Source organism: Calidris pugnax, unplaced genomic scaffold, assembly GCF_001431845.1.
Source record: "Calidris pugnax isolate Ruff unplaced genomic scaffold, ASM143184v1 scaffold413, whole genome shotgun sequence".
Lineage (NCBI taxonomy): Eukaryota > Metazoa > Chordata > Aves > Charadriiformes > Scolopacidae > Calidris > Calidris pugnax.
The window spans coordinates 146843-173938 of record NW_015091189.1 but is presented as its reverse complement, the minus strand read 5'-3'; the positions used below and the strand labels follow the sequence as shown (position 1 = coordinate 173938).

At 52.9% G+C, this 27096-nt stretch overlaps 1 protein-coding gene across 1 annotated transcript in view; it reads right to left on the bottom strand.

The window, feature by feature from the left end:
* Positions 1–512: 512 nt before the first annotated feature.
* The window catches only part of KSR2 (kinase suppressor of ras 2), a 100011-nt gene continuing 73427 nt past the window's right edge, over positions 513–27096 (bottom strand). The window contains exons 16-21 of the mRNA XM_014959513.1: positions 18267–18363; positions 12562–12695; positions 6679–6810; positions 3933–4062; positions 2901–3034; positions 513–924 (exon numbers count right to left, since the gene is read on the bottom strand). Coding sequence (XP_014814999.1) covers positions 918–924; positions 2901–3034; positions 3933–4062; positions 6679–6810; positions 12562–12695; positions 18267–18363 — 634 coding nt within the window. The 3' untranslated portion in view covers positions 513–917. The remainder of the gene's footprint in view (positions 925–2900; positions 3035–3932; positions 4063–6678; positions 6811–12561; positions 12696–18266; positions 18364–27096) is intronic.

The window sequence follows — 27096 nt, the reverse complement described above, 5'->3', positions numbered from 1 at the left end:
GAGCCTGTCTGCGGCCCCGGGGAAGGCCACGGGAGAGGGGAAGGACCCCAAGCCCGGCCACACGGCTCTGCCCAGCCCCAGAGCACCCCCAAACCCAGGGCTTCAGGAGTGAGGGTTGAAGCTGGGAGCAAAGCAGCGAGAGGGAAAGGCTCTCTGATTAGATACTCGCTGGGGCAACCAGCTAAATTACCAGGAATATGGAGATGTGCCCTGCTGAGAGGGAGACCTGGGGGGGAACACGTAAGTGGGTATGGGCGGGAGGTAGAGAAGCCACTTGTGAAAGGTCACTGCTGCCCACGAAGGGGCTGCCGAGGCGCAGGGGGGAGCAGGACTCCTCCAGCTCTGGCTCTGGAGATGCATTTCCCTGCAGGGGGGGTGGGCAGCTAATAACAGCGGCACTCCCTGGCCCCAGCAGGTTCCAGCACTAAACTCATGAATCAGCAACATTTCCCCCTTCTTTTCTTCATTAGAAATCAAAAAAAAATAAATAAACAAAAAAAATAACGTTCTTCATTAGAAATTAAAAAAAAAAAAAAATAAATAAATAACAGAAATTAAATAAACCCACCGAGAACCAAGAAGCAACCCCTCCCCAACTGAGCGTCGTGAGCACTGACCGTGCTGATTGGGATCAGAGGAGCCCTGGGGTTAAATTGAAGCTTTTGGCCTCCTGGGTTGCCCCTGCTCAGAGGGGAAGTGGCCCAAGAACCTTGACCCCGTGTGCGTGGAGAGCCACCCGCTGTCCCCAGCCCTGGGGGCTCGGCCGCCGGCTCGGCTCCTCCAGCCCTTGCAGAGAGGCTTCACGGGGTGAGACGCTGCAGGGGAAGAGGCTCATTCCCATCCCACTGCTCCTCCGAAGCGCTGAGGAAGAGGAGAACCGCAGGGGGAGGAAGGCACCGTCCCTTAACTCCTTCCCGTCACAGCCTGGAAGGGACACGACAGAGCAGAGTCAGTGCTGGGCACTTCATCCCACGGCACCATCAGGTTTTTGCAGGGCAGCTCATCCCAAAAAACCTCCCCAAACGGGTTTCTCATGGAGCCTGCCCCCCAGTGCAGCAGGATGGTGGGAGACTGGGAACTTCTGCACCTCCCCAGCAGCCCAGATTGGGTTTTACTGGTGTGGGCAGCTCTCAGGTTCAGCATCACCTAAAGGGGAAAGGGCTTGTTGGGTACCACACACCTCGCCCCATCCACACAGAGGCTCTCCCAGCAGCAGGACCTCCATGGCGGGGGGGGGTTCCTCCTCATCCCCTTCATGCAGGGATGGCAGAACCCCTGGGTGCCACAACTGGGGTTCCTGGGTGAGCAGGGACCCCACGAGGAAGATGGGACCTAACCTGGGAACAGTGGCCAGAGCTGAGTCCCTGAGGAAGGAGGCAGCTCAGGTGGAGAGCGAGTGCTGAGCTGAAGCATCCTCCCTCCCCTCCCGCTCACCAAAAAGAGGGGGCTGGTAATTAAGGGGAAGCTGCTGGGCAGCCAAAGCCAGCAGGCAGAGCGTGGCTCAGTGATTTGCAAAAAAACCTCCCCAAACCCAGCCGAGCAATTACACAGCCTGCTGCTCGGGGGCTCAGCAACCTTCAGCTTCCCTTGCCCGGCTGCTGGAGCCACCCCAGTGCCCACTCAGAGCAGGGATTAGTAATTAACTTCCCTCCTGATTAACTTCTTAGGTTCCGGGTGATTTGGGGGAGGCCATCTGACCGCTGGCTTTGTGCTGTTCCCGGGAGCCCCTCGTCAGCCCCAGGCATGTGGGGACAAGAGGTGGCACAGGGGACACTCCGGCAGCTTTCCCTGTGCCCATCACCCTGGGGCCACCCGCGCTTGTCACGTGGATAAGGATGGAAGGATGTTTGGTTAGAAGATGCTGGAGGAGAAGTCGGCATCTCTAACCCTCTCGGGGGGGTCCAAGGGGGATGTTTGAAGCGACCTGAAGTGCCTTCTCCCTTAGCCCACCTTTGCTTCCCTCCCTCCATCCCCATTTCCAGCCTCTGTGGTCCGGGGATGAACACTGGGAGATGGAAAAATCCGTCCCCCATGAATGCATCCCCTGCTAGGGTCAGACTATTTGGTCCTATTTTTCATAATATGATGAATCCAAGGGAAGAAAATGAGTTTCTGAGTGATTCTGCTGTGGTTTGCCTGCCGTTTCCAACAGGTCACATCCTGAAACCCCGACCAGGGACCCATTTTGGCTGCATCCGCCGAAGCAGAGAGATGTGACTAAGCCAAAGCAATGACACGGAGCAGGACTTGGCCACGAGCTGTCTGCGGGAGAAGAAGGGACCATGCTCTTCTCCCACTGTTGGAAGCTGTGATTCCTGACACGGGCTGCAGGTCTAGGGAAGGACCCTGGGCAGGACTTTGCACCCCATCGCTTAAATCTGGGTGAAAAAATGAAAAACCACCTTCCCAGGAGGGAAAGCTGCTCTGAGCGTGGTGCACAAGCAGGCACTGGAGCTCTGGCTGATGTCCCCAAAGGAGATGTCCCCAAGGTTCTGGCTCCAGCCTGCCCCTGGACCTAGCCTGCTTCAATCTCCTGGCTTTGGTGGAGCACATCTCCAGGCTCCTCCTTGATCATCTCCAACTACTTTCACAGGTTTTTTCACCCCAACGAGGACATCAGAGTTGGGTTGATGGTTGGACTAGATGATCTTTAAGGTCCCTTCCAACCTAGATGATTCTATGATTGTATGATTCTATGATCAGGCAATGCAGTGACAGCTGGCATGGGCACAGCACTCTGTGACCACCCTTCCTAGCCCCTCCACATGGCATCAATATCCCCACAGCTTGTCCCCATGCTCCACCACCACCAACACCAGCCACTGAGCTGTGACAGCGGGGTCTGGAGGAGGGCAGGCAGAGCTGCCCGATGGCACGGGGAAGGACGGGCAGGGACTTACTCTGCCGACTTCCAGAAGTGCCCGGGGTGGGAAAGGCGACGGTTGCGCTTTGGCAGTTTCTCCAGCATGTCCATGAGCTTGGTGAAGGTGGGTCTCTCCTCTTGCTCATAGGCCCAGCAGAAGAGGAGGATGTCCTGCAGCCACACAGGGAGAGCACATGAGCAAACAGAGCCAGTCCCTCTCCCACCACAAGTCCCAGCCCCAATCTCCATCACCACATGCTTGAGAAGGACTGGGGTGGAGGGGATGTGTCCATCCCATGAGGACCCCATCCCAGGGAGGATGTGTCCATCCCATGAGGACCCCACTCCAGGGAGGTGGTTGAGGCCCCTTCCCTGGAGATATTCAAGGTGAGGCTCGACGAGGCCCTGGGCAACCTGGTCTAGTTGGGGGTGTTCCTGCTAGCTGTGGGGGGGTTGGACTAGATAACCTTGAAGGTTCCTTCCGACCCAGATGATTCTATGATTCCATGATCTCTACCATCACATCCTTGAGAAGGGCTGGGGTGAAGGGGAAGTGTCCACCCCCTTAAGACTCCATCTCTATCATCACATCCTTGAGAAGAGATGAGGTGGAGAGGATGTGTGTCCATCCCAAGAGGACTCTGTCTCCATCACCACATCCCTGAGAAGGGTTGGGGTGGAGAGGATGTGTGTCCACCCCAAGAGGACTCCGTCTCCATCACCACATCCCTGAGAAGGGCTGGGATGGAGGGGATGTGGAAGCTGAGCTGGCACACGGGGACTTCTGCCACAGCAGCAGGACCAAGTTCTCCATCACCACATCCCTGAGAAGGGCTGGGGTGGAGGGGACGTGGAAGCTAAGCTGGCACAAGGGGACTTGTGCCACAGCAGCAGGACCAAGCCGCATCAACTGGGGAGGGAGAGACACCTTGCTTTTTTGCTGGCAGATCCTGGGCATCACAGAGTCTTCTTCAAAGAGACCCTCCACCCAGGGTGTGTGCCAGAGGAGCACATTCCCCACCTCACACACGCACACATGGGGCTCCAGCGCCTGTCCCACACCACCTACCGAGATCTCCTTGCCCATCCCAATCTGGCTGAGGTTGGGCTTCATCCCTCTTCCCACCTGCCAGATTATTGCCTCCGCTGGCTGCGTCTTGAAGGGCCATTCCCGCGCGTGGAGCTCATACCAGATGGTGCTGTGGGGAGAGAGCAGGGATTAGAGATGGGAGGAGCTGGGAGACATCCTGGGAGGGGGAGGTCTAGCCATTGCACTCACACCCACCACCTTTCCTTGCTCCAAAACCATCGTCAACCAGATGTTTCATTCTAGATAGGGCACCAGAAGATCTCAGCGCTCGTTATAGAGATATCACCTCTCCCATTTTCCAGGTGGGGAAACTGTTGACCCAGAGCAAGCCACCAGCCTGCCACAGCACCCCGTTTACACCAGGGAAGAACCTGGCCCGTGGGCAGGAGGGTGGAGGTTGATGGAGAGCACGGGCAGAGCCGCCAGCCAGCCTGTTACATCAACTGGGAATCTCCCACTGGGCTGCAATAGCTCTTCGCCCCGCTGCCCGCAGAGCAGCTTAATAGATGATGCAGGGGGGTAAATACACGGTCCAGCTGCTGGGCTGGTGTTCCTAACTCTGTTGTCTGCTCCAGGGCAGTAAGCACTGGGGAAGGATGAGCCCAAAAATTTACTTTCACTCCAACTTTTCCCTTTTATTTCCATAAAAAGCGCTTCAAGCCACAAAAATCCATCCAAGCCGCGGCACGAACCATCCCTGGCTCCCTCACCGGGTGATGGCACACGTGAACCCGCAGCCATCTGCTGCTGCACTGCTCTTATGGCTAAAGCCAAGCCCTCTTTTCCGTGAGGACTCCCAAATCCAAGGGAATATCCCAAAAACAAGGGCGTCTCCGGTCGAGCCGCCCCCGCCATCCTCTGCCCCCGCTACCACCCGGGGGTTTTGCATCCTCATTTCCCGGCACCCGGAGGCTGGATGAGCCCCGGCTCCTGCAGCGTTGGCCCCGGTTTCCAAGGCAAATTCCTTGGATTTACTTTTCCCTTCAAGGGATGCCATCACGGCCGGTTAAAGCAGGAAGAAATGGGGCTAAAAGGGCATCAGGGTAGAAAAATCTGGTGGAGGGGGTCAGAAAAATGAAGGATCGTTCTTGGATAGTGGGGGAAGTCCCTGATTTTTGAAATCAGCTCTCCTGCTTTTGGAAAAATACATACACTTTGGCTCTAAATCTCCAAAAATTTCAATAATGTGAGATGCCCATCAGTGCTGCGGGTGCGGAGGAACTGGGGGGCTGGGGAGGGGCAGGTGCTGGTGGCAAAGGACAAGATGCTCAGGCAGAAGTGGGGATTTGGAAGGTGCCAGAATGTACCCGGTGCAGTTAAATTCAAGTTTCTAGTTGGGAGTTTGGGGCTTAGTTTTTCAAGTTTCTGCTTTCAGACGCATCCAAAATATTTGGGCTGCACTTGCTGGGGTATGGATGGTGCTACGAGATGCCTTTGCACGAGAAGACCATCCATCTTATATTAATTATTGCTGCTATCTCTCAGGCTTTAGCGAGCAAACGCCGCCAGCCTTAGCCCCCTGCTCCACACCGCTCTCACCCACGCTTTAATTTAACATCTCTGCCGTCTTCTGGAGTCTTTAAGAGATCTTTTCTTCTTGCTGTCACTGATCCTCAAATCCCTATGGGGAAGCGGCGGTGGCAACAACCCTCCGGATCATCCCTGAGCCTCCTGGGCTCAACGGAGGGCAGCAGACACGAGAAAGAGGGAAGATGTTGGAAAATCTTTTAAGGGAATTCATGCTTGACGTAAGGGCAGAGCTCACACTCCATAAAAAAAAAAAAAAAAAAGGAAGAGCTAAGTCAAAGTAACCGACTCTCACTTAGTTCAATACAATTCCTTAATTACTTCTTTTTTGTTGTTCTAAAGTTATACCTCCGGGAGAGGAAAAAAAAAAAAGCCAGACACTTGCAGCTGTAATTACTGTGGTTTTGATGGAAATATCGCCTCCGATAAGAGCCCCACGCACACGCTAATCCCTGCAGCCTTTAAGGGATCCACGAAAAAATTAATCCACTGGGTAAAACCCCCAGCCCTACGGCTGCCTTGAGAAAGGTTTTATCCAGGAGTGATTGGGCTCCTGCCATACGGGAGGCTTGTTTAGAGATAAAAGGCAGGAGTCATGAGCCAGTTCGCTGAAGGAGACTCATCAATTCTCTTTTTCTGGGCTTTTTGGCATCTCCTCCCACTTCCAGCCCCTCTACGGCTGGCTGCTGGGGAGAACTGGGATGTCTGGGGGCTCTCAGACCTGTGTCCCCAACCCTCTGCATCCCCAGCTGACACCCAGAGCATCTTCTCATCGGTACCCACCCCAGGAGGATGCAGGGGAGAGATCATGCCAAGCTGGCATCCCCAGGATGCTCTGGATCCCATTGCCCGGAGCCAAAACAGGAAGATTTGTGGATTTAGGGGGTTTTAATTTAAAATTTCTCAAAATGGAAGGCAGCATCCCCTCGGTGTTGCGGCAAGTAAAATGTCCTTGTCCACTCCCGGCTGCTCAGGGCAGCTCACACGGCTCTGGATCTCATTGCCCAGAGCCAAAACAGGAAGATTTGTGGATTTAGGGGGTTTTAATTCAAAATTTCTCAAAATGGAAGGCAGCATCCCCTTGGTGTTGAGGCAAGTAAAATGTCCCCATCCCCTCCTGGCTGCTCAGGGCAGCTCACACCTGACACAACCACCCCAGTTCTCTGCAGCCTGCCCCCTTTCTGTGGGGGGGACTCACCCCAGTGCGAAGACATCCGAGTGCTTGGAGAAGGGCAGCTTGTCCTCCTCGGTGTCGGGCGAGAGCTGGCGGATGATCTCGGGGGCGAGGTGGCACAACCAGCCGTTCTGGATCCGCAGCTTGTTCTCCCGCCTGCCAAAACATGGAGCTGAAGACCTGGGCACCACAGCGGGGGACACCACCACCCTGCCACCAGTGAGTAGCCCCCCAGCCCTCCCAGCCTCTCCCTGGGGCATTTAAGCCTGGTTTTCCCTATAGCATCCTTGGAAAGTCAAGTTTTAACCCTGCTCTGAGACACGGTGGCTTCGATCCTGTCCCTGCCAGGCAGTAGGGCACAATTTGGGCACAAGATGGTGGCCAGGAGGAGCTTCAGATCTGCCGGGCTGGTGATGAGGACGCTGTTCTCCCGCCTGCCAAAACATGGAGCTGAAGACCTGGGCACCACAGCGGGGGACACCACCACCCTGCCACCAGTGAGTAGCCCCCCAGCCCCCCCAGCCTCTCCCTGGGGCATTTAAGCCTGGTTTTCCCTATAGCATCCTTGGAAAGTCAAGTTTTAACCCTGCTCTGAGACACGGTGGCTTCGATCCTGTCCCTGCCAGGCAGTAGGGCACAATTTGGGCACAAGATGGTGGCCAGGAGGAGCTGGTGATGGGGACACAGGGTCTCCCAGGGCCCTCGCTGTCACCATTGCACCAAAATGCCTTAAAAGAGCTGGGGGCAAAGTGTTACCTGGGGTAAATCCCAGCAGTGTTGACACCTGAACTGGCCCCGCTGTGGTTTGAGCAGGAGGTTGGACTGGGGACCTCTAAGGGTCTCTCCCAACCAAACTCACCCTCTAATAATGGCCTGGAAATCAGTGTTTTCAGGTGTTTGGCCCCAAATAACCTCTCCATCCCACCTTCATGTCCAAACCTCACATGCCATCGCCCATGGGAGCAGCCTGGCTTCCTTATAATCACCTGCCCCGTGATAAGAAGAGGCCCATCCTCACTGTGACATTGCTATTAAATCCCAGGTTGTCACCCAAAATCTTCACTTCCACAGGGTCTCCCAGGGCCCTCGCTGTCACCATTGCACCAAAATGCCTTAAAAGAGCTGGGGGCAAAGTGTTACCTGGGGTAAATCCCAGCAGTGTTGACACCTGAACTGGCCCCGCTGTGGTTTGAGCAGGAGGTTGGACTGGGGACCTCTAAGGGTCTCTCCCAACCAAACTCACCCTCTAATAATGGCCTGGAAATCAGTGTTTTCAGGTGTTTGGCCCCAAATAACCTCTCCATCCCACCTTCATGTCCAAACCTCACATGCCATCGCCCATGGGAGCAGCCTGGCTTCCTTATAATCACCTGCCCCGTGATAAGAAGAGGCCCATCCTCACTGTGACATTGCTATTAAATCCCAGGTTGTCACCCAAAATCTTCACTTCATCTTTAATCCCCCTCACCAGCCTCTCAGCCATCTTTGCCTCCTCAAGGTCCCCCTGCTTGGTACAAATACACGTTAGGCTCCTTTGGCCAACAGCTGAGGATGACGTTGGTTGCTTCTTCATCCTTTACATCCTCTGGCAGGCACCTAGGATGCACCGCTGGCATAAAAAAGGTCCCCAGGCAGAGAAATGGGCAGGGACCACTGATGGTGGTAACACATTGAGCAGCTTGATCCATGTGTCCAAGCCTCAATACGGCAGCGTAGCTTTGCAGGAGGTAACAACTGTCCCGTGTCACATCGGGCTGGAGAAGGAGAATCCCACCATCTCATATCAAGGAATTTCTCCCAGTTTGTGCTTGGATGCCCTCCTGAGGGTGGTGATGTGCAAGGCTGAGGGATGGCTGTGGGGTTGCTGGGGCCCACAAAACGCCAGAGCCCAGGTCCCAGGTGACACCATCCAGGCACGGACATCTCCATCCACCCCCGAGGCCAGATGACAAGCTCCCACTGCAAAGATTGATTCCTTGGCTGGTGTTTCCCCCTGCGGCTGTGTGTGCACAACGTACACAATCCCAAGGTGAAACTGGATCCTCCTGGCCACAAAACCAGCCCCAGCCCCAGGCATCACCCCCGGTTCTGGCGGTGACTGGAGGAGGAACCCCCCCTCCCTGGGGAAGGATGCTGCTGGTCCAAGGAATCACTGATTGAGCCTCCATGCCCCCTCTGGGGTCTTGATGGCTCTTCTTCACCCTGCTGTGTCAGAGTCACCGCTGCAATCAGTGCCTTCGGTGAGACATGGACCCTCCAGCCCCAGGAGCCACAGGTGAGAGCACTTTGAGGCAGGAGGGGAGGCTTTCAGCTCCCCAGCTGGCTCCCAACGCCGTCCTCCAGCCCTGCGTGGCTCTTAATTACAAGCCAGCATTAAGCACTAAGGGCAATTAGAAAAGAGGTGGAGGAGCTTGCTTGTCCTTCCCTGTGTCCACGATCTCCATCCCCAGGCAGGCAGCGGGGAGCAGGAGGCAGCAAGTAGCACTCAGAGCTGCTTCACCGCCCTCAATGCGACCAGGATTGCAAAGGGGGGGCTTTTAATTTTGCTCCCTCAACCCTCAAGTCGCCCAGTGCTGTGATATCACAGGAGCAGAGTTTGGGCTCACCTCAGGATGCTCTGGGGACCAGATTTGGCTCCGCAGCTCCTGTGAGAGCTTGTCCTACAAGGCTACGCCCAAGCACACAGTCACAGGTTTACGAGCTTCCAGCAACGAGGGACGAGCTTTAATGCAATCCCAAATATGGTTCAATCACAGCAATTTGAGGTTTCATGACCAAAGTTTGCCTGACTTCATAACCGACCCGATGCCTTCCATGAGCAGAAAGCAGCACAACCAAATGAGCACCTTCTAAACCCACTGGAGGACAAGCAAGAGCAAGAGCAGAAGAGCTCTTCAGACTACTCAAGACTCACCTCGTGCTCCTCCTAATTACGGAGCAGCCCAACCAAGCTCAGCAATGTTTAAATAAAGGATAAATAAATCTAATTTCGCCAGGATAAGACGCTGGATTATGAAGACTCTGCAGAAAGTATTTCAGTTGTGATAGCCATCTAGTTTTTCAGTAGCACAAGTGTGTCAGGGCATGGATGGACGCTGCAAACTCCTTGTGTCAGACACTTTCATGAACCCAAGGTGAGCCTCCTTGAGGAGGACGAAGAAGACTTTTATGCCATGCCTTTTTTTAACCCTAGCAAAACAGGCCAGTTTGGAGTTCTCATTCACACCCGAAGCAACATCCTTAACCTGACCTACAAAAACTTGTCCCTTCTCCATACGTGCTTGTCCAAGCAAGCCCAAAACTGGGCTTTATTCTTCTTCTTCATCTGAGAGAAACCAGAACCAGCAGAGAACCCGCCCTGAAAAGGGAAATTGGAACTGCAGAGACTTTGCTGCTTCAAAATCCACAGTAACAGATGAGTGTGGATCCCCAAAGCCTTCTCTCAGCTTTCCACCAGCAGAAGACATAAGTCCCACCAGCAGTCCAGGGCAGCCACACTGAAAGCTCCTCAGGGCAGAAATTTCCCCATTTTCTCCATTTTTCTAGCAAAACACTGCTCATTTGTGTCCAGCCTTGCCTTTCTGACCATCCTCCCTCTCCTGAGTAACCTCTGGGATTTCACCCCCCAAGTGACACCCCAATCTTGACCAGAGATGGTCACGCATTGCTCCACCGCATCGGATACCCCATTTCCCCAGAATTTCATCCCTCCTTTTATCTCCAGAGCATCTCTGACCTTCACAGCAAATGTCCCAGGCAAACTTTGGCCACTTTTGCCCAAATCCTTCTACTGCTGCTGGAATGAGCTGCAACCTCATCCTGGCAGGACCAAAGTCTCCAAAACCCTACCCAGCTGTTGATCCAGAACCAAACCCCACTTCTCCGCTGCGGGGGGAGCAGCAGGAGTGCTGGATTTCTCGGGCTTCCTAAGCTTTTGGCTAAGTTTGTGCTAAAACCAGATGATATTTATACAAGCGGAACGGAAAGGCTGGCTGCCCGGCGTGGGATGGAGAGAGGCCGTCGGGGCCTTTTCCTCTAATCCTTCGACCTCGTCACACAGGAAGTTAAAAAAAAAAATAAAATTAAATATATAGTTCCCAAGATGCGTTTTATCTCCTGAGCGTCTTCGCCGTGAGGTGAGGATGGGCTGCGACAACCTCTCCAGAGACAAACCCCATCAGGTGGGGTGATGGAGACCAAAAGGACCAGAAGGTGGGGACCGTGGCTGCTGGAGGAAACCTGCCCCATCTGCCGACACCGATAACGCCGCGCTTGGCCCGTGCTGCTTCCAACACAAAGGGTTTAGTGAAAAAGCTCCCTCCTGCTGGGAAAAGTCAGCAACACTCTTTTTTTTTTTTTTTCCAGTTTTAACAAAAACAGAAAATATAAGCTTTGTTCTTTTTTTCCCCCCTCTTCTGTTTCCTTTTCCCCCCCAGCTTTGCTTTTCTTCCTTTCCAAAGCTGCTGCTGAAACTCTTTGCCCTGCCATGCCTACAGCTGGAAAACCTCCCAAAGCACTGAAAAAAAACCCCCATTTAATAAGGGACATTTACCAAATGGGCTCGATTCCAAACCCCAAGAGACCAAAAAATGTCACAATGCTGTAAATGTCCCAGGCTTGGCTCTCATTTTCTCCGTGTCTTGCTCCATGCCCTGGCTTGGTGGAGACACCACGGCCAGATGTCTGCAGCACCCGAAAGGTCACTGGAGGGGCTGAGGGACAGCTATGGGGACAGCACCGCTCACCAGCCCAGGGGCAGGAGATGAAGCAGATGCTGGGGGATTTATCATGGTGTTGGGGAAAGACCAAGGAGTGAGATGTCTTTGCTGGACCTGGTGAAACAGAGCCCTAGAAGCATCTTCTGGATGGCCATGGAAATGATGCATCCCATGGAAATGATGCATCCCATGGCAAGAGGTTACGACCAAGAGACCCTGCCCAGGACCAGGTCCTCCCTCTCTGAACCAAACTGCTGGAGGCTCACACATAGCATCGTGCTCCTTCCTACCAATCAAAAGCAACTCTGCCTGGAAATACTAGGTTCATAAAAACAAATGAAACAAAATCAAATCAAAACAAGCTGCAACTTCCGCACCCGAGGGACAGAGCAGTGTGTTTTCACCACTGGGTGCCAAGCTGGACCCACTTTGCTGGGGAAGCTCCTTCCCAGCTCTCACCATCCCCCGGGGGCTTCGCACTGCAAACCCAACTCCAGTGTTGAGAAATGTGGAGACACATTTCAAGGCAGCACCACTCGAGGGGCAGAGGGGTTTCTACAGGAGCTACACACCTCACTCTTTTCCCAAAGCAAATTTCCCGGGAGGTGAGACAGTGAAATCCCCAGGGCAGCCCCCAGGATGCTCCAAAGCACCTTGTCCTCGTGTCTACTGAGGCTGCAGACCCAGAAAGGCACTTGCAGAGGTTTTTGGGCTCCCTCCTCATGCTCCAAGCCCAAAAGGGAGCTCTAGTGGGAGGAATCCCAGTATTTCCACCATGCCATGTCCTACCTGCCTGCTTGGAGAACTCCCGAGATGCTGAAGAGGCCGAAGTCCGTGATCACCACCTTCCCGTTGTCATAGAAAACATTTTTTGACTTGAGGTCCTTGTGAAGGATCCCCTTGGCGTGCAGGTAGCCCATTCCCTAGAGCAAAAGAGAAAGAAAAATACCCCAAAACTGAAAAAGCAGCACAAATGGAGACCTTATCAATGCCTATAAGTAACTAAAGGGTGGGTTGGATCCCCAGGGCAGCCCCCAGGATGCTCCAAAGCACCTTGTCCTCGTGTCTACTGAGGCTGCAGACCCAGAAAGGCACTTGCAGAGGTTTTTGGGCTCCCTCCTCATGCTCCAAGCCCAAAAGGGAGCTCTAGTGGGAGGAATCCCAGTATTTCCACCATGCCATGTCCTACCTGCCTGCTTGGAGAACTCCCGAGATGCTGAAGAGGCCGAAGTCCGTGATCACCACCTTCCCGTTGTCATAGAAAACATTTTTTGACTTGAGGTCCTTGTGAAGGATCCCCTTGGCGTGCAGGTAGCCCATTCCCTAGAGCAAAAGAGAAAGAAAAATACCCCAAAACTGAAAAAGCAGCACAAATGGAGACCTTATCAATGCCTATAAGTAACTAAAGGGTGGGTTGGAGGAGGAGCCAGACTCTTTTCAGCAGTTGCCAGTGAGAGGATGAGGGGTAATGGGCACAAGCTGGAACACAAGAGGTTCCACCAAATATGAGAAAAAACTTCATAGTGAGGGTGACAGAGCCCTGGAACAGGCTGCCCAGGGAGGGTGTGGAGTCCCCTTCTTTGGAGATTTTCAAGACCCGCCTGGATGCTCCTGAGTAACATGCTCTAGCTCTGGGCAATCCTGCTTCAGCAGGGGAGTTGGACTAGATGATCTCTATGGTCCCTTCCAACTCTAAAAAAATCAGTAAAATTCAGTGAAATGCCAGAGCAAAAAAATTCAGTGAAATTCAGTGAAATGCCAGAGCAGGGGCAACCCCACCACTGCCAAGAGAGGGAGAGCCCGGCTCCGAGCATCCCTGTGCCGCGGTGGCATGTCCACGTTATCTAGCACGTCCCCAAATGTCCCCGAAGAAAAGGCAGGCATCCAGGAGTTCCCTGGCTTGGGATGGGCATCGTGTGGTGCTCGAGGAGGGTGGTGGGACCACAGTGTGGGCGTCTTTCCTCCGGGCTGCGACAGCGCCCGCTCATCTTCCTGATTAATCGGTTACGCAAGGGGAAAAAATTAGCGGCAAACCAAACTGGCAAGTCGTTTTTCCTGAAGTCCCTCTGCTGAGAAAATTGATGATGATGATGTTTTCGCCTTCGTTCTTTTACGGGGCGGAGAGCAGAGGGGTAATAAGTCAAAGCTCTCCATCTCCTCTCCCGCGTACCCTGCCTGGGCCATTAAGTGCTTCCTACGTGCGCACCGGCACCGCCAGCCATCAAACGAGCGCCTCGCAGGAGCCCTGCCTTAATTCTTTTCCCCTAGGAAAAACTGCTCGGTGGTTAATTAAAATTATTGCTAATGATGCAAAATAAAAAAAAATAATTTTTTTTTTTTTTTTTTAAAAAAAAAAGGCCACGGGTGGGAAATCCAAACTCAACGTTGGCAAATCGAGCAGACTGCCGGCAGCTCCATGTGGCGCACGCTCAGCTCAACGGGATAACCAGCTCTGGGAACAGGGAGGGAGATAAAAGCCATTTATCCTGACTTCAGCAGGGCTCTCGAGGCTGTCTCACTTTTCATCCTAATAAGCAGACATGGGGAAACTTGGTCTAGAGGAAGCTGCTGAAAGATAAATGCCAAGTGGGCCGGCAAGCTGTTGCTTAAGAGTAAATATCAGTTGTCCATCGCTGACACGGGGGGGATTTATTAACTGGGTTTCCCCAGGGGTCTGTCCTAGGTCTGATCTTTTCAGGTGTCGTCATTAACCGTGCGGGTGGTGGAACATATATTAGGTTTGCGGTTAATATGGAGCTGAGAGGCATGATGCAAATTCAGAAACAACTTGGAAAAATTGGGAAAGCAACCTGAAACAGCCACAAAACCTCAAATGCAAATGCCCAAGGACTTGGGGAAAATCCTGAAGGTACCAAGAACCTGCCGGGCTCTGCTCCAGGGGCAGCCAGGGACAGCAAACACCCCAACCCAGCAGGTCATGGGGGTTTAACTGCCCCCCTTGGCGGTCACATCCCAAAGAACTTCTCCTATGGGATGCTGGAGGAAGGAAAGATTTGGGGCAGCAGCTCATCCCAAGATGCCACAGCTGCAGCTGGATGCCAAGACCATTCCAGGCACTGGGATTAATTAGGGGTCTGCAGGTCCCAGCACATGAAATAACCATGAGGTATAAAGACCTGCTTTAAAATGTCACTGTCGCCTTCAGGAAGTGCCAGGGTTGGCTGGTTGTGCAAGGAACAGCATTTCAATGCCTGTTCCTCCTGCAAGGTGCAGCGCGGGGCCCTGAGCAACCATGGGGCAGGATAAGACCCAGCACCACGAGGATGCTCCTCAACCCTTTCCCAGCAGCCAGGGGCCAGGGGAACCCGGAGAAGGTGGAGGGGACTTTTCAACCCAGCTCACATCGCATGTCACACGTCTCCCATTCAGTCATCAAAGGTAGCCAAGCCTTCGCTGAAGGTATTTCTCCAGGAGCTCTTGGCAAACCCCAATCCCTCCCCTCGCTCCGTTGGGTATCGCGCAGATCCCACTGCAAATTCCAGCCCCGCCGTCTTCCTCCCCGGGATGATCCATGAGAAAACACTCTCAGCCCAATAATGCCTTAATTTGCTGGGCCGCTCGGCGTGCGTGAAAAGGCAGCTCCCTCTGCCGGCTCCGCTCCTTAAAATAAATTAACTTTCTCCTCCCGAGGATCACGGCATAACGAGAGCCCTTGCCCCCACTAATCCAACCAGTTTAACGGCTCCTCTATCGCACACAGGGACTCAAAGGATAAAGTCAAACAACCTCCATGAGCAGGTCATGGAACTGAAGCCTCCGCCATGGTCCTGCCTCCAGCTCCTTGAGGAGGTGCTGCCCTGAACCCAACCAAACCAAGATGTTGGGGTTTTTGCTTCATTTCTCCACAGCAGCCACCTCCAAGTCCACCAAAACTTCCTGAACATCTGCTGATGGTTGACATGGAGAGGTGGGAAGGCAGAGAAACTCCTCCTCTTGATGCACACTGGCAATGGACCATGTGTTGTCCAGGGCACAGCAACGGGGTGGCTGAGACAGGGGTGTGATGGACCTATCCTGGACCTCTGCTAATCCCTACAGGGTCTCAGGTTTTCATTGAATTTCAATGAATTTTTAGAGTTGGAAGGGACCATAGAGATCATCTAGTCCAACTCCCCTGCTGAAGCAGGACCACCCAGAGCTTGTCAGAGCATGTTACTCAGGATGGCATCCAGGTGGGGCTTGAAAATCTCCAAAGAAGGGGACTCCACGACCTCCCTGGGCAGCCTGTTCCAGGGATCTGTCACCTGTGAAGAAGTTTTTTCTCATATTTGAGTGGAACCTCTTATGTTCCAACTTGTGCCCGTTGCCCCTCGTTCTCCCACTGGGAGGACCCAAAGCTCCCCTGCCCTGCAGAAATATGTTCCAACTTGTGCCCGTTGCCCTTCGTTCTCTCACTGGGAGGACCCAAAGCCCCCCTGCCCTGCAAAAGGTTGCAACAGGAGCACCCTATGCTGGTCTCCCAAAGAGGGGAGGACACAGGGGAGTTGGCCTGCTACAACCAGGTCTATGTGCATTCATGCTGATTTGCTTTAGAAGACCTCATGGGTGACATTCTTCATGGTGACACTTTCATCTCACAGATCCAGCAATGCCCCCCCAGTGCTGGCAATGCCCCACAACACCACAAAGAGTTTGAGGTTTCCAACCCATTCCTAATTAATGCACATGTGGCTGCAGAAGACAGCGGTCTCTCAGCCTAGTCCTCAAAACACCGACCCACACAAAGCCAAGCAGCCCCCACTGAGAAAAGGGGCTGAACCAAGCCATTACCTCCCACTGTGAACATCTGGGAGGCGAGAACCCAGAGCACAAGAGTGGTGGTAGTCAGGGAGGAAAATGTATGACAAACCTTTGTGAGGCTTGAGATGTTCGCTCAGTGGGAAAAATCCACCTTTTAAAAGTGGAAAACACAGCTCAGAAATAGAAATGAAGCAGGGAGGCCTTCAGCTGTCTCAGACAAGCCTAAGCTTGCAAGAAGGTGCCACCACCCAACTTGGGGCATACTACAGCCCTGCATGCGACTGAGAACATCACCCCACAGGCCCAGGAGCACCCCTGGGGCAGGCAGACCTGTTCAGTGCCACAGGAGAGCACACCAAAGACTCAGGGTTCATCATCAAACTGAAAGAGGGGAGATTGAGATGAGATGTGGGGAAGAAGTTCTTTGGCGTGAGGGTGGTGAGAGCCTGGCCCAGGTTGCCCAGAGAAGCTGTGGCTGCCCCATCCCTGGAGGGGTTCAAGGGCAGGTTGGAGGGGGCTTGGAGCAACCTGGTGTGGTGGGAGGTGTCCCTGCCCAGGGCAGAGGGTGGCACTGGGTGGGCTTTAAAGTCCCTTTCAACCCAAACCATTCCATGATTCTATGATCTCTTGCAGCTTCCCTCCACCACCCAACACAGGGCTCAGCCATGTCTCCACTTCAAGACACTCCTTGTGATGCCCGTACAGACACAGGACGGTGAGCAAAGTGGGTAAGCCTGTGCTCAACCATCAGCTCCTGCCCGGAGTCCAGAGATTTGGGGGGAATTTAAGGAATTTCCTTGAAAAATGGCATGCACTTTGCTAAATCTGGGTGTAAATAAACACAAAATAAGCAATCTAATTCAGAGACCATAAGCACAGGCAGGGGAATGGCACCATCCAGGATATATTGCAGAGCATATTCTGGTTTATAATGCAGATTTGAATATTTAAGGGGTTTAATATTTGCCAGAAAAACTTCTTCCCCCTCCCCCTGTCCCCCCATGTTTAACCTGAGCTCAGCCCCAGATGACTTGGTCTTGCCGGGGGCCGGAGGTGCTGGCCGACCTTGAGGGGGACACAGGGTCAGTGTGTGGGGTGGCTGCTGGGGTAGGACACGTCCCAAATACTTTTTGACACCGCTTGGTGTTAAATATGTTTGGAATCACAGCAAAACCCTGCCCTGGCAGACGGCTCGACACCCTCTTGGGCTAAACGAGCGGCTGCAGACACTGGGTGGGAAGCTTTGATGGCTGGGGAGCCAGCTTCCCGGCCACTTGACCCTGCCACGTGAGGATCCTCCCCAGCATCTATTTATATGGTCACATCTGAAGTGTCGACGACGCGCTTTGAGTCATCTCTGTGAAAGGAAAAGCTTTTTCAGCTCTGAGAAAATGTACGTGCTCTCTGCCGCGTGGCACGCAGAGCCCCCTGCCATGAGCACCACTGACTCCTCCGGGTGCCCTGGAAGCCTCAGACCAACTGCAGATCAATATATTTTTTTTCCCCAAGAGGTGAGGAATATCCAACCAGCAGCTCACAGCAACAGCAAAGCTGGACTTTAACCACCTGCACCTCCAAGGGGGAATTTCACTGAATTTCACTGAATTTTTAGAGTTGGAAGGGACCATAGAGATCATCTAGTCCAACTCCCCTGCTAAAGCAGGACCACCCAGAGCTTGTCAGAGCATGTTACTCAGGCCCATCCAGGCGGGTCTTGAAAATCTCCAAAGAAGGGGACTCCACACCCTCCCTGGGCAGCCTGTTCCAGGGCTCCGTCACCCTCACCGTGAAGAAGTTCTTCCTCATATTCAAGTGGAACCCTTTATGTTCCAACTTGTGCCCATTGCCCCTTGTCCTCTCACTGGCAACTACTGAAAAGAGTCTGGAAGGTCCTGGGAAGAGGACCTGTGGCCAGGATGAGCCCCACTCTCCCCATGAGGAGCTCTCGGGAAGCTTTGTTGCCACCCCAGTGGGTGAGGGAGGTCTAAGAGACCTGGATTTTAAAGCCAAGAGGTGCTACCCTGCCCAGCCTCCCTGGCTTCTTCATTCCAGCTCCCTGGAGCAACTTTGGCCAAGCTCTCAGCTGGATCTGGACCCTCATGGGTGATGAGATGCCCCCGCGCCGTACCGTACCTTCACAATTTCTTGGGCTATCTGCCTTGTCTTGTTGACATCCAGGACAATTTTGGCGTCTCTCACCACTGAGTAGAGAGTCCGTCCTTTACACAGGCTGAAAGAGCAGGGAAAGAGAGAAGATAAAAAACATGGTTTACAAACCCCCGCCAAGAAACATCCCCAAATTATAACGGCAGCGGCTGTGGCAAGGAACTATAAATAACCACGAGAGCTCTGGCTACATCTCAAGGCAGATTGGAGATTCAGCAAGGAAAACGGGGGGCTCTCTCCAGTTTGGCACTGGGAGGGAGGTCACATTGCTCCCCAGTGTGTGCTGGTGCCATCTCCACGGTGGTGGTGGTGGTGGTGAGCCCCGTAGAGGGGTGACCCAGGCTGGTCGCCCAGTTCTTCCCCACGTCCCAGCCACCAGCAAAGCACCTGGTCCTCTTGCTTCAGACTTTTTTGTGCAAAACTGGCCATGGCTCCCCGCCTCTTCCCTCAGAGGATACAATACTCACAGATGTGACATGAGTCAAAAGAGGAAAGATGGGGAGGGGAAAAAAACCCCCCCAACCAATGCACTGTACAATGTCCTCCAATTTTCCTTCTCGTACCAATTACAGTAAAATCTATTTACAGATCCTTAATTACCAAAGGCAGCTGGAGGGGGAGGGGAGGGGGGATATAAACCAATTAAAAATATATTGACATTTGAATATCATAATGGAGTACGTGGGTGGATGCTGCCTCGACTCCCGCCCACAAAAAAAAGGGCTTTTTTGCTTTTCTATATCCACCCACGCTCATTACAGGCAACTTTAGAAAGATGAAACTGGATACCTGTGCCCGGCAAATAAAGCGCCCGACACACATCTCGTTAACGAGGCTTCGGCAGCGACAGATGTTAATTTGATCCTGTTCTAGTTAGCAAATAAAAAGTTACAGGTTTTTAATTCCTCTGCATCCTCGCTCGGCTCCACTGCTTTCCCCTTTGCCCCTCTCCTCCAGCTCCGGCGATGCCAGCATGGACCTGTCTGGATTTGTCTCCTGGGAGATAAGGGGTTTTGCCCCTTTTTGGATGGAAACAGTCAGTCCAGACAGTGTCACAAGGGCTGAGGAGCATCACATTGAGCCACCCTGGGTTCTCCTGGGTACCATATTGCTCAGACAGGGAGAGGGGATGGTTTGCACCCCTGGTATGGACAAGAGGGAGGAGAACATCATGGTTTCAGCTGGGATAGAGTTGACTTTCTTACTAGCAGGTGTAGTGCCACGTTTTGGATTTGGGATGAAAATAGCCTTGGTAAAACACTGATGGTTTTGGTTGTTGCTAAGCAGTCAAGGCCCTTTTTGCTCCAACACAAGAAGCTGGGAGGGGACACAGCCAGGAGAGCTGACCCCAACTGACCACAGGGATATTCCGTACCTGTTCAGTATATAAAGTCAGGGATATTCCATACCATATGACATCATGTTCAGTATATAAAGCTGGGGTAAGAAGAGGGAAGGGCAGGATGTTTAGAATTATGGCATTTGTCTTCCCAAGAAACTGGTCTCTACTTTGCTGGGGATCACTGAGCCCATGGGAAGCAGGGAATGAATTCCTTGATTTTCTTCTTTTGCATGCATGGCTTTTGCTCTACCTATTAAACTGTCTTTGTCTCAATCCATGAGTTTTTTCCTCACTCCTACTCTTCCGATTCTCTCCCCAATCCCAGCTGGGGCCAGTGAACAAGTGGCTGTGGTCCCAGTTGCTGGTTGGGGTTGAACCACGACAGAACCTTGTTGAGGTTGAACCTTGGTTGAACCGAAGGCAGCGACGCTCAGCACAGCCCTGCAGAGCATCGAGCAGCTCCCCTCCCTTTGCAAATCCAGAAAAATTGGGAATGCAACAATAAAAGCTTTCGCCCCGCTTTTATTTTTGCCCCCCAGGCTGGCTCAGAGCAGAGCAATGAGGCCAAACCCCCAGGAAGCTGTGCCGTGGTTTCCTTGGGGACATTGCAAACAGCAATGGCAATGCCTCCCCAGCCACAGGGTGGTCACCATGCCCCCATAGCTACTGTACGTCCTCTGGCCAAGACCATCACCTGGATGCAAATAAGGTCCCCACGATTGATTAAAATAAGATCCAGAAAGCTGAGCTCTCAGCATCACTTGGGGGATTAAACTGATATGGATTGGGATAGCGTTGTTAGGAATAAACCTTGCTTCTTCAGAAGCTCATGGACACAGAGGAACCTCCTGTTCCTATGCCAAAAAAACTCTGTGTCCTTCCACAGGCAGAAAACACAATTTTCAGGTCAATCAGGAAGGAGATTGAAAGACAACAGCATCCTTCAGAGCACTGTGTTGGAAATAGCCTTGCTGGATGCACGCAACCACTGCGGGGAGTTTAGGGCACCTTCATACCCGTGCAACTGCCTCCAGCATCCTTCAGAGCACTGTGTTGGAAATAGCCTTGCTGGATGCACGCAACCACTGCGGGGAGTTTAGGGCACCTTCATACCCATGCAACTGCCTCCTCGGTAACGCTTTTCCTTGCTGGGGTGTCTCCACACATCCCTGGGCACACCAAACCCCCAGCACTCCCGATTCCCAACACCACCTTCCCCCAACTAAACCAGCCACTTCCCATCTTCTGCAACGTGAATTTCCCTGAAGATTAGGATCCAAGCACTCAAACTGCTCCTCGGAAAGAAGCGATAAAGACAACCCTTGGGTTTCTGCACCTGGAATTAAAGGCTGCAAAATTATGACTGTCCACCTTTCCAGTATAAAGGCTTTTTGTGCTAATTTGCTAAATAACCCTGAAAAGCTCTGAGCTCTACAACGATAACCTTTCTGCCACCTCCCATGACCTGCCTGTGCAGGAAGGAGTTGCCCCCAGCCCTCCCTCCTCCCCAGCAAACGCTTGTTTTCCCCCCAGAGAAAACCATTCCAGAAAGTTGCTTGTGGTCTGCATTACTCACAAATTGACATTGCAAATGCAATGAATAGATTAGCGCTGGAAGCGGGGGTTGATTTCAGCCCTAAAGCGAGTTAAGATCAGCTGTTTTCCTGGAAAAGGCTTGTTTAGAGAAAAAAAACCCTTAAATTTCTGTCTGTCTGAACGGCAGAGATAACCCCGGGAGTGGAGCCTGCAGCCCTTGGCTGATGAGATTCCCATCTCTCCACTTCATTTGCGGAGGGACCGCATGGAAAGAGGTGGCAGATGCCCCCAGCGCAAGGAGAGCAGCCACCTCTCAGACCTGGGGTGGTGGCACCAGCCCACAGTGAAGCCTGGGACACGCCACCACCCGCTCCTCAGACCTTTGTGGAGCCGTGGAAGGCAGCCCAGGTGCTTCTCTCCTCCCCTCGCTGAATAATCCCTCTGAATGAATTCAACCAGCAACCGCCGCGCCTGGTATTTGTTTAAGAGTTTTCTTGCTGGATAAGGAGCTGCCGACGCCGAGATGAAGCCCGGTTGATATCTATTATGCAGCACCTGAGCCCATTCAGCCACCACCTGCACAACCTTTTCACGGCGGATCTCGACAATCTCGCCGCTTCTCGCTCCCCGTCTCCCCGTCAATGGGCTCCCCGTTGGGGGGCAGGAGCGACGGGCACAAAGCCCCGCTTCCCCGGGGCGCGCTCCTCGTCTTCTGCCTTCCCGCTTGGAGAGGTCTCTCCACCCAAGGGTGGCATTGAGGGGCCCCCGCCGGCTGCGGATCACGAGGCCGGAGACCGCCTACGCTTGACACCAAGAGACAAAGGGAGATGATTCGCATCTTCAGGCAGATCCTGGCTTATTCACCCCCGGAGTACGTGTTCGTAAACAAATAACTTCTCTTCTCCTCCAAAACCTCTTCATCCTACCCGGCAGCAGTGCCGGAAGGTTGGCGACGTGCGTCCCGGCATCCCACCAAGAGGTGAGGGGCAGCAGGGACTGGGGACAACCCGCCCGGGTGGGATTGGGGACATGCAAAGGTCCTTCCAGGGGTCCCCAGAGTCCAGGAGTGCCCCTCAACCCACCGCACAACCTCAGCTCCCAGTTTTTCCCCGCCGCTAAGGGCAGTCCCAGCCCCATCCCACTGCAGATGCAACTCTCTATTCAAAATGAGTTTCTGAAGTGTTCAGCCAAGCAAGCCAAATCCCAAATTGCTTTATAAACACTCTGCATTTCACCAGCGTGGGCTGAAGACATCAGCAACGGGAGCAAAGCCAAAGCGACTTGCAGAGGAACAATTCGGGAGGGATGAGCGAGGGAGAGCTGGAGCGCTGCCTCTTGATATTTTTGCTGTCTGATAAGAAAACAACCTCATCCATCCCCCAACTACCGTGGTTTTTCCTCCCCCCGCCCTCAGACCCTGCAATATTGACGACCATCACCTCAACGTTGATGGCCATCACCTCTATAGGGCTGAAGACCTGAGCTTGGCTCCTGCCCGGGAGCAGGAATGAATTCAGAGCTGAGGGAACAGCGGTTGAGCGCAGGTCACCGTGCTGTTACTTACCCATGGTGTGTGCTTCTCTTTCCCCTGCCCAACCATCCACATAAATGCCCATTAAATTAAATAGGATCATTTGAACACCCCAAAGTGATAAATACCAGACCCCAGGAAGCTCATTACTGGCTAGTAGATTGATGTATGGGGAACCAGCTCAGATACCATGGCGATAGCCAGCGCTATACACCCAGGGGAGACACAGGAGGAGAGAGAGAGAGTGGGAATTAACAATAAGTACTTTAATATAAAAACACCTCTGCCAGCAGGTTACATCTGTGCTTGAAGAAAGACAGAGCCAAGGAGGAGGCTGCTCGGATGCTTCCACGTTCCCCATCAGTTTACTGATTTTTTAGCATCGCGCGGAGAAGAAGAAATCTTTGGGGAATAGCAAGAAAGATTCGGCTACAGCAAGCAGAGCTGCTGAGCTGGGACTCATTTGATTCCGTTGGAGCAGGACTAGCCACGACAGGGAGGGGGGGACAAGCACTGCACACCCCCGTGCCTGAGTTATTCGGGAAGTTTTCAAGCTGTTTCCATATATTGGCTTGTTTTTTTCTCTTTTACCGATGCCTGGCAACTGCGCTCTTGAAACTAGACAGCCACAAATGCGCTTCGCAAAACAGAAAGTTAAACAAGGCTGGAAGAGCAGTAAAAAAAAGGAGAGAGGTTTGGGTTGATTTTTTATCCCCGGGCTTTATTTTCCTCACAATCAATAAGAAATATCGCACCCTTGACGCACGCTCTCCCCGCTGCGCCGGCGTGAGCCAAGCAGAGCCGTGGCACCACCCGGCTGAGCTCCTCAAAACCCTAAACATCCCCCCTCAAGGACAGTGGGGGACAGCCAGCTGGGACAACTGGGGTCACGCTGACATGAGCTGCAATGAGTTTGCTAGGTCTCAGGCTAAGGAGACAGCCGGCGTATGTCAGATCCCACACCTATATATATATATACACACACGTACTTTTTTCTCCTAATTAATAGCTCGTGGAGGGGCATAAAAAAGCTTGGCAGATTCCTGGGCCAGCTGCCCTTGCTGGGATGCCAGCAGCACCCAGTTCCTATTGGAGCCCCAGCTCCCTCCCAGTCCTGCTGAGTGATGCTCAGGACTGGTTTCACTGGGATTCAGCACTGGCAAAGCCTCCTGGGCAAAGGGAAGCAGCTCCTCTCCGAACCACACGTACCCTGAGATTTAGCATGGAAACGTCTCAGCCCCAGGACTGCAACTTTCTTTTCCTTTCATTTCCCTTCTCTTTGCTGGCAAGTGAGAAAACATCATCCATCCTCACCAGACCACAACCAGGGAGAAAAGCATCAGCCAACACCCTCGTCTCAGCCCCAGGACTGCAACTTTCTTTTCCTTTCATTTCCCTTCTCTTTGCTGGCAAGTGAGAAACCACCTTCCCCTCCTCTCCCATCGCTTTCAACAAAGGCAAAAATGCATTTTCCTTCCTCCCTGGGTAGTGAGAAACACTATCCATCCACACCAGACCACAACCAGGGAGAAAAGCATCAGCCAACACCCTCCCTGGCAGCGCAGTGCCATGAAATGCTGAACCCACAGCCCCGATGCCGAGCATCAGCATCCATCGGAGCCCAGTCCCTCCGGGGGCATCCCGGTCCTTTTCCCAGCAAACTCCACTTCCAAAGCGAACACTAATCTCCCCAAACCACCCCGACAGCGAAGGAGGGAATTAAATATCTGCCACAAGGAATGTTTTTGGCCACAACAAAACCCAGGTCCCCAGCCCCAGAGGAGCAAAACGAGCTGGGGAAATAGAAAAGCCCCGGAGGGACGATGCTCCCCTCGTCCCGCGCTCGCTCTCTCCGCCCGAGGGAAGCGCCGTCCTTTGATGAATATTACTTAGGCAGCAAAATTTTCCTCTCGGCAGCTGGCAGGCGAGATAACTACAGCCCAACTGCGAGGGCTGGAGGAAGAGAAGGAGGAGGAAGAGGAGGGGGATCAGCCTCCCTGAGAAGTAGCTCACAACTCCACCGCCGCTTCAGAAAAAAAATGACAAACAAACAAACAAAAAAAACCCCACAAGTTACTTAGAAAAAGCAAACTCCATGCATTTTTATTTGAAGGAGATAGTGTCAGAGGAGAGGAGCTATTCTACAGCTGCGGGGAAAAGAGCCAAGAGACAGGTGAATGCAAAGCAGCCCTGGGCCCCGCGGCTTATCTAAAGCCCTGACTTGCAAACAACTCATCCGAAAATACTTGATGCTTTCAGGTGGCACTTGCTGCCTTTTGAAAGGATGGGCTCGTAATCAGCTCTGAGAGGGCTGGCTGGGGGTATGGGGCTGGGTGAAGGCGCTTTGACCTCTCCTTGCCTTTGAAGGAGCCTAATATATTCTCTGCTCCGTGATCCTCCTGCTGTTTTGAACTTCAGGAAGGAAGAGAAACTTTAGAAAAACCCATTCTTTCGAAGAGAGGGAAGAAGCAGGTCTTTTGATTGAGACGGCTGCTTCCCTAGAACTCAGCTCCACTTTGGAATAGTAATAATAATTATTACTAACAAGAAAATTAATAATGTTGTCACAGGAGGGCTCTGTTCCCCTGGGCAGCCTCCTCCTTGGCTCGGCAGGAGGATGTCAGCACATGTGTCCCCCATGAACTCCCCCAGCAACCAGCCCTCCCTGACCCCAAAGAGGATCCCCAGCCTTGAGGATGCTCAGAAAAAACTAAATCATGGTGCTGAGCTGTCACTCACTGGTGACGGGAAGAGCTGGCAGGAGCAGAAGGACTTGGTGGGACCATCTCTCTGCGGGGCACTTAATCACAGGCTTCCCCTTAAACACCCGCTTAAATCCCTTCCTCTCTGGTAAAGTGCCTCCGCGCCGAGTCCCGCTGCGTTAAGTGCTTCCCCCCAAGAAGTCACGGCCAAAATAGCAATACTATGGCCTTTCGAAACACTTTTCAAATACAAAGGAGAACTTTCCCCTCGAGCATCCCCCGCCGGAGGAGCGCGTTAAAGCCGGGCTGACAAAGAGCCGCCGGCGGGGATTTGATGCCACGATTTAGGGAAGAGAATCTCAGCCGGCGCCGGAGCAGCCAGCTCTTATTCCGACATCAAACACCCTGGCAAAGAGAGGATCCAGCTTTTCCCCATCCCTGCCATCATCCTCTTGGCTCGGGATATTTCGGTCTCCTCCCCAGCCAGCTGCCGAAAGCAACGCTGTCTCCAGGCGGAAGATATATCCTCACTTAACGTATATATTAATACACCTATTGACTTCCCCGTTGTCAGTCGTTATCAAGATTTATCCAGCCTGATGGCCTCTTATTGATTGCCAGGGAGTGTATTCCCACAGGTCAATCAATTCTGATCCAGCCTGTGGCATGAAGTCAATACCTATTTATTATATGATCTACGAGCTCCATTATTTAACTGCTAAGGAAGGGGAAAACGCAGCAGAAAGGAAAACAAGGCAGAGGCAGGGCAGGAGGAGATGCTTTGGCTCCCAAAGTGGTCACTCAAAGGTGGGGAGGGTTAAGGGAGGCAGGATCTTGTGGCTTCTGCTCCCAAAATACACCCACGAGTGGGGAGAGAAGGGCCAGATCTGAAAGGCATCTCGGAAATAACCAGCTCTGGGACATGTGGCTCCAGCCTGGCAGCTCCATGCCTCAGTTTCCCTCCCGTCGAGCAGGAATCAGAGCTCCTGCTTGACTTTCCAGGGCAGGAAAGGCGGCTGATGGCCGTATTTTGAGATCGTTGGGTTGCAGTGAGAGGGGAAGGAAAAAAAAAAAAAAAAAAAAGCATATTTGCTGTTCATTAAAGACTGAACGGCCAACATTGCTCCCTGGGGAGAACAACGGGCTGTCTGCAAGCAGCATTCACCAGCTTGCACAGCCCGGCCTGGCCCCATGGAGCACCCGTGGGGGAAAACCAAGCAGCCCCATCTGCTTTGGCCTTTTCCTCCCCTCCTTCAAATTATATTAAATATCCGGCCGGCCCCCAGCTCCCTAAGCATTAAGATATACAAGCCCCAAATCCTTCGCAGCTGAGCCGGGACACTGTAAATGTCAGGAGGTTTGGCTTGGAAGAGCCGAGCATTGAAAGCCCAGATTTGTGCCCAGGGAAGGGGGTTTGGGGATGGGAGAGGATCCCCTGCCAGGAATCAGGCTTGTTCCTCCCAGCAGAGGAGCCGGACATTAGACATTGCCAAAAGCCAGCATAGAAATGAATTATAAAATCAAAATAAACCCCCAACATTTAGCCCATGTGGTGCAAGAAAGTGATCCTGTAAAATTCAGCCGTAGCATCTCGGATATGTTTCCCATCCCTCGCTCTCACACCTCACCCATTCAATCATGGCAGGTAATGTGTTCCCTGTTATTAAAGCCTATTTGCTTTGTTTT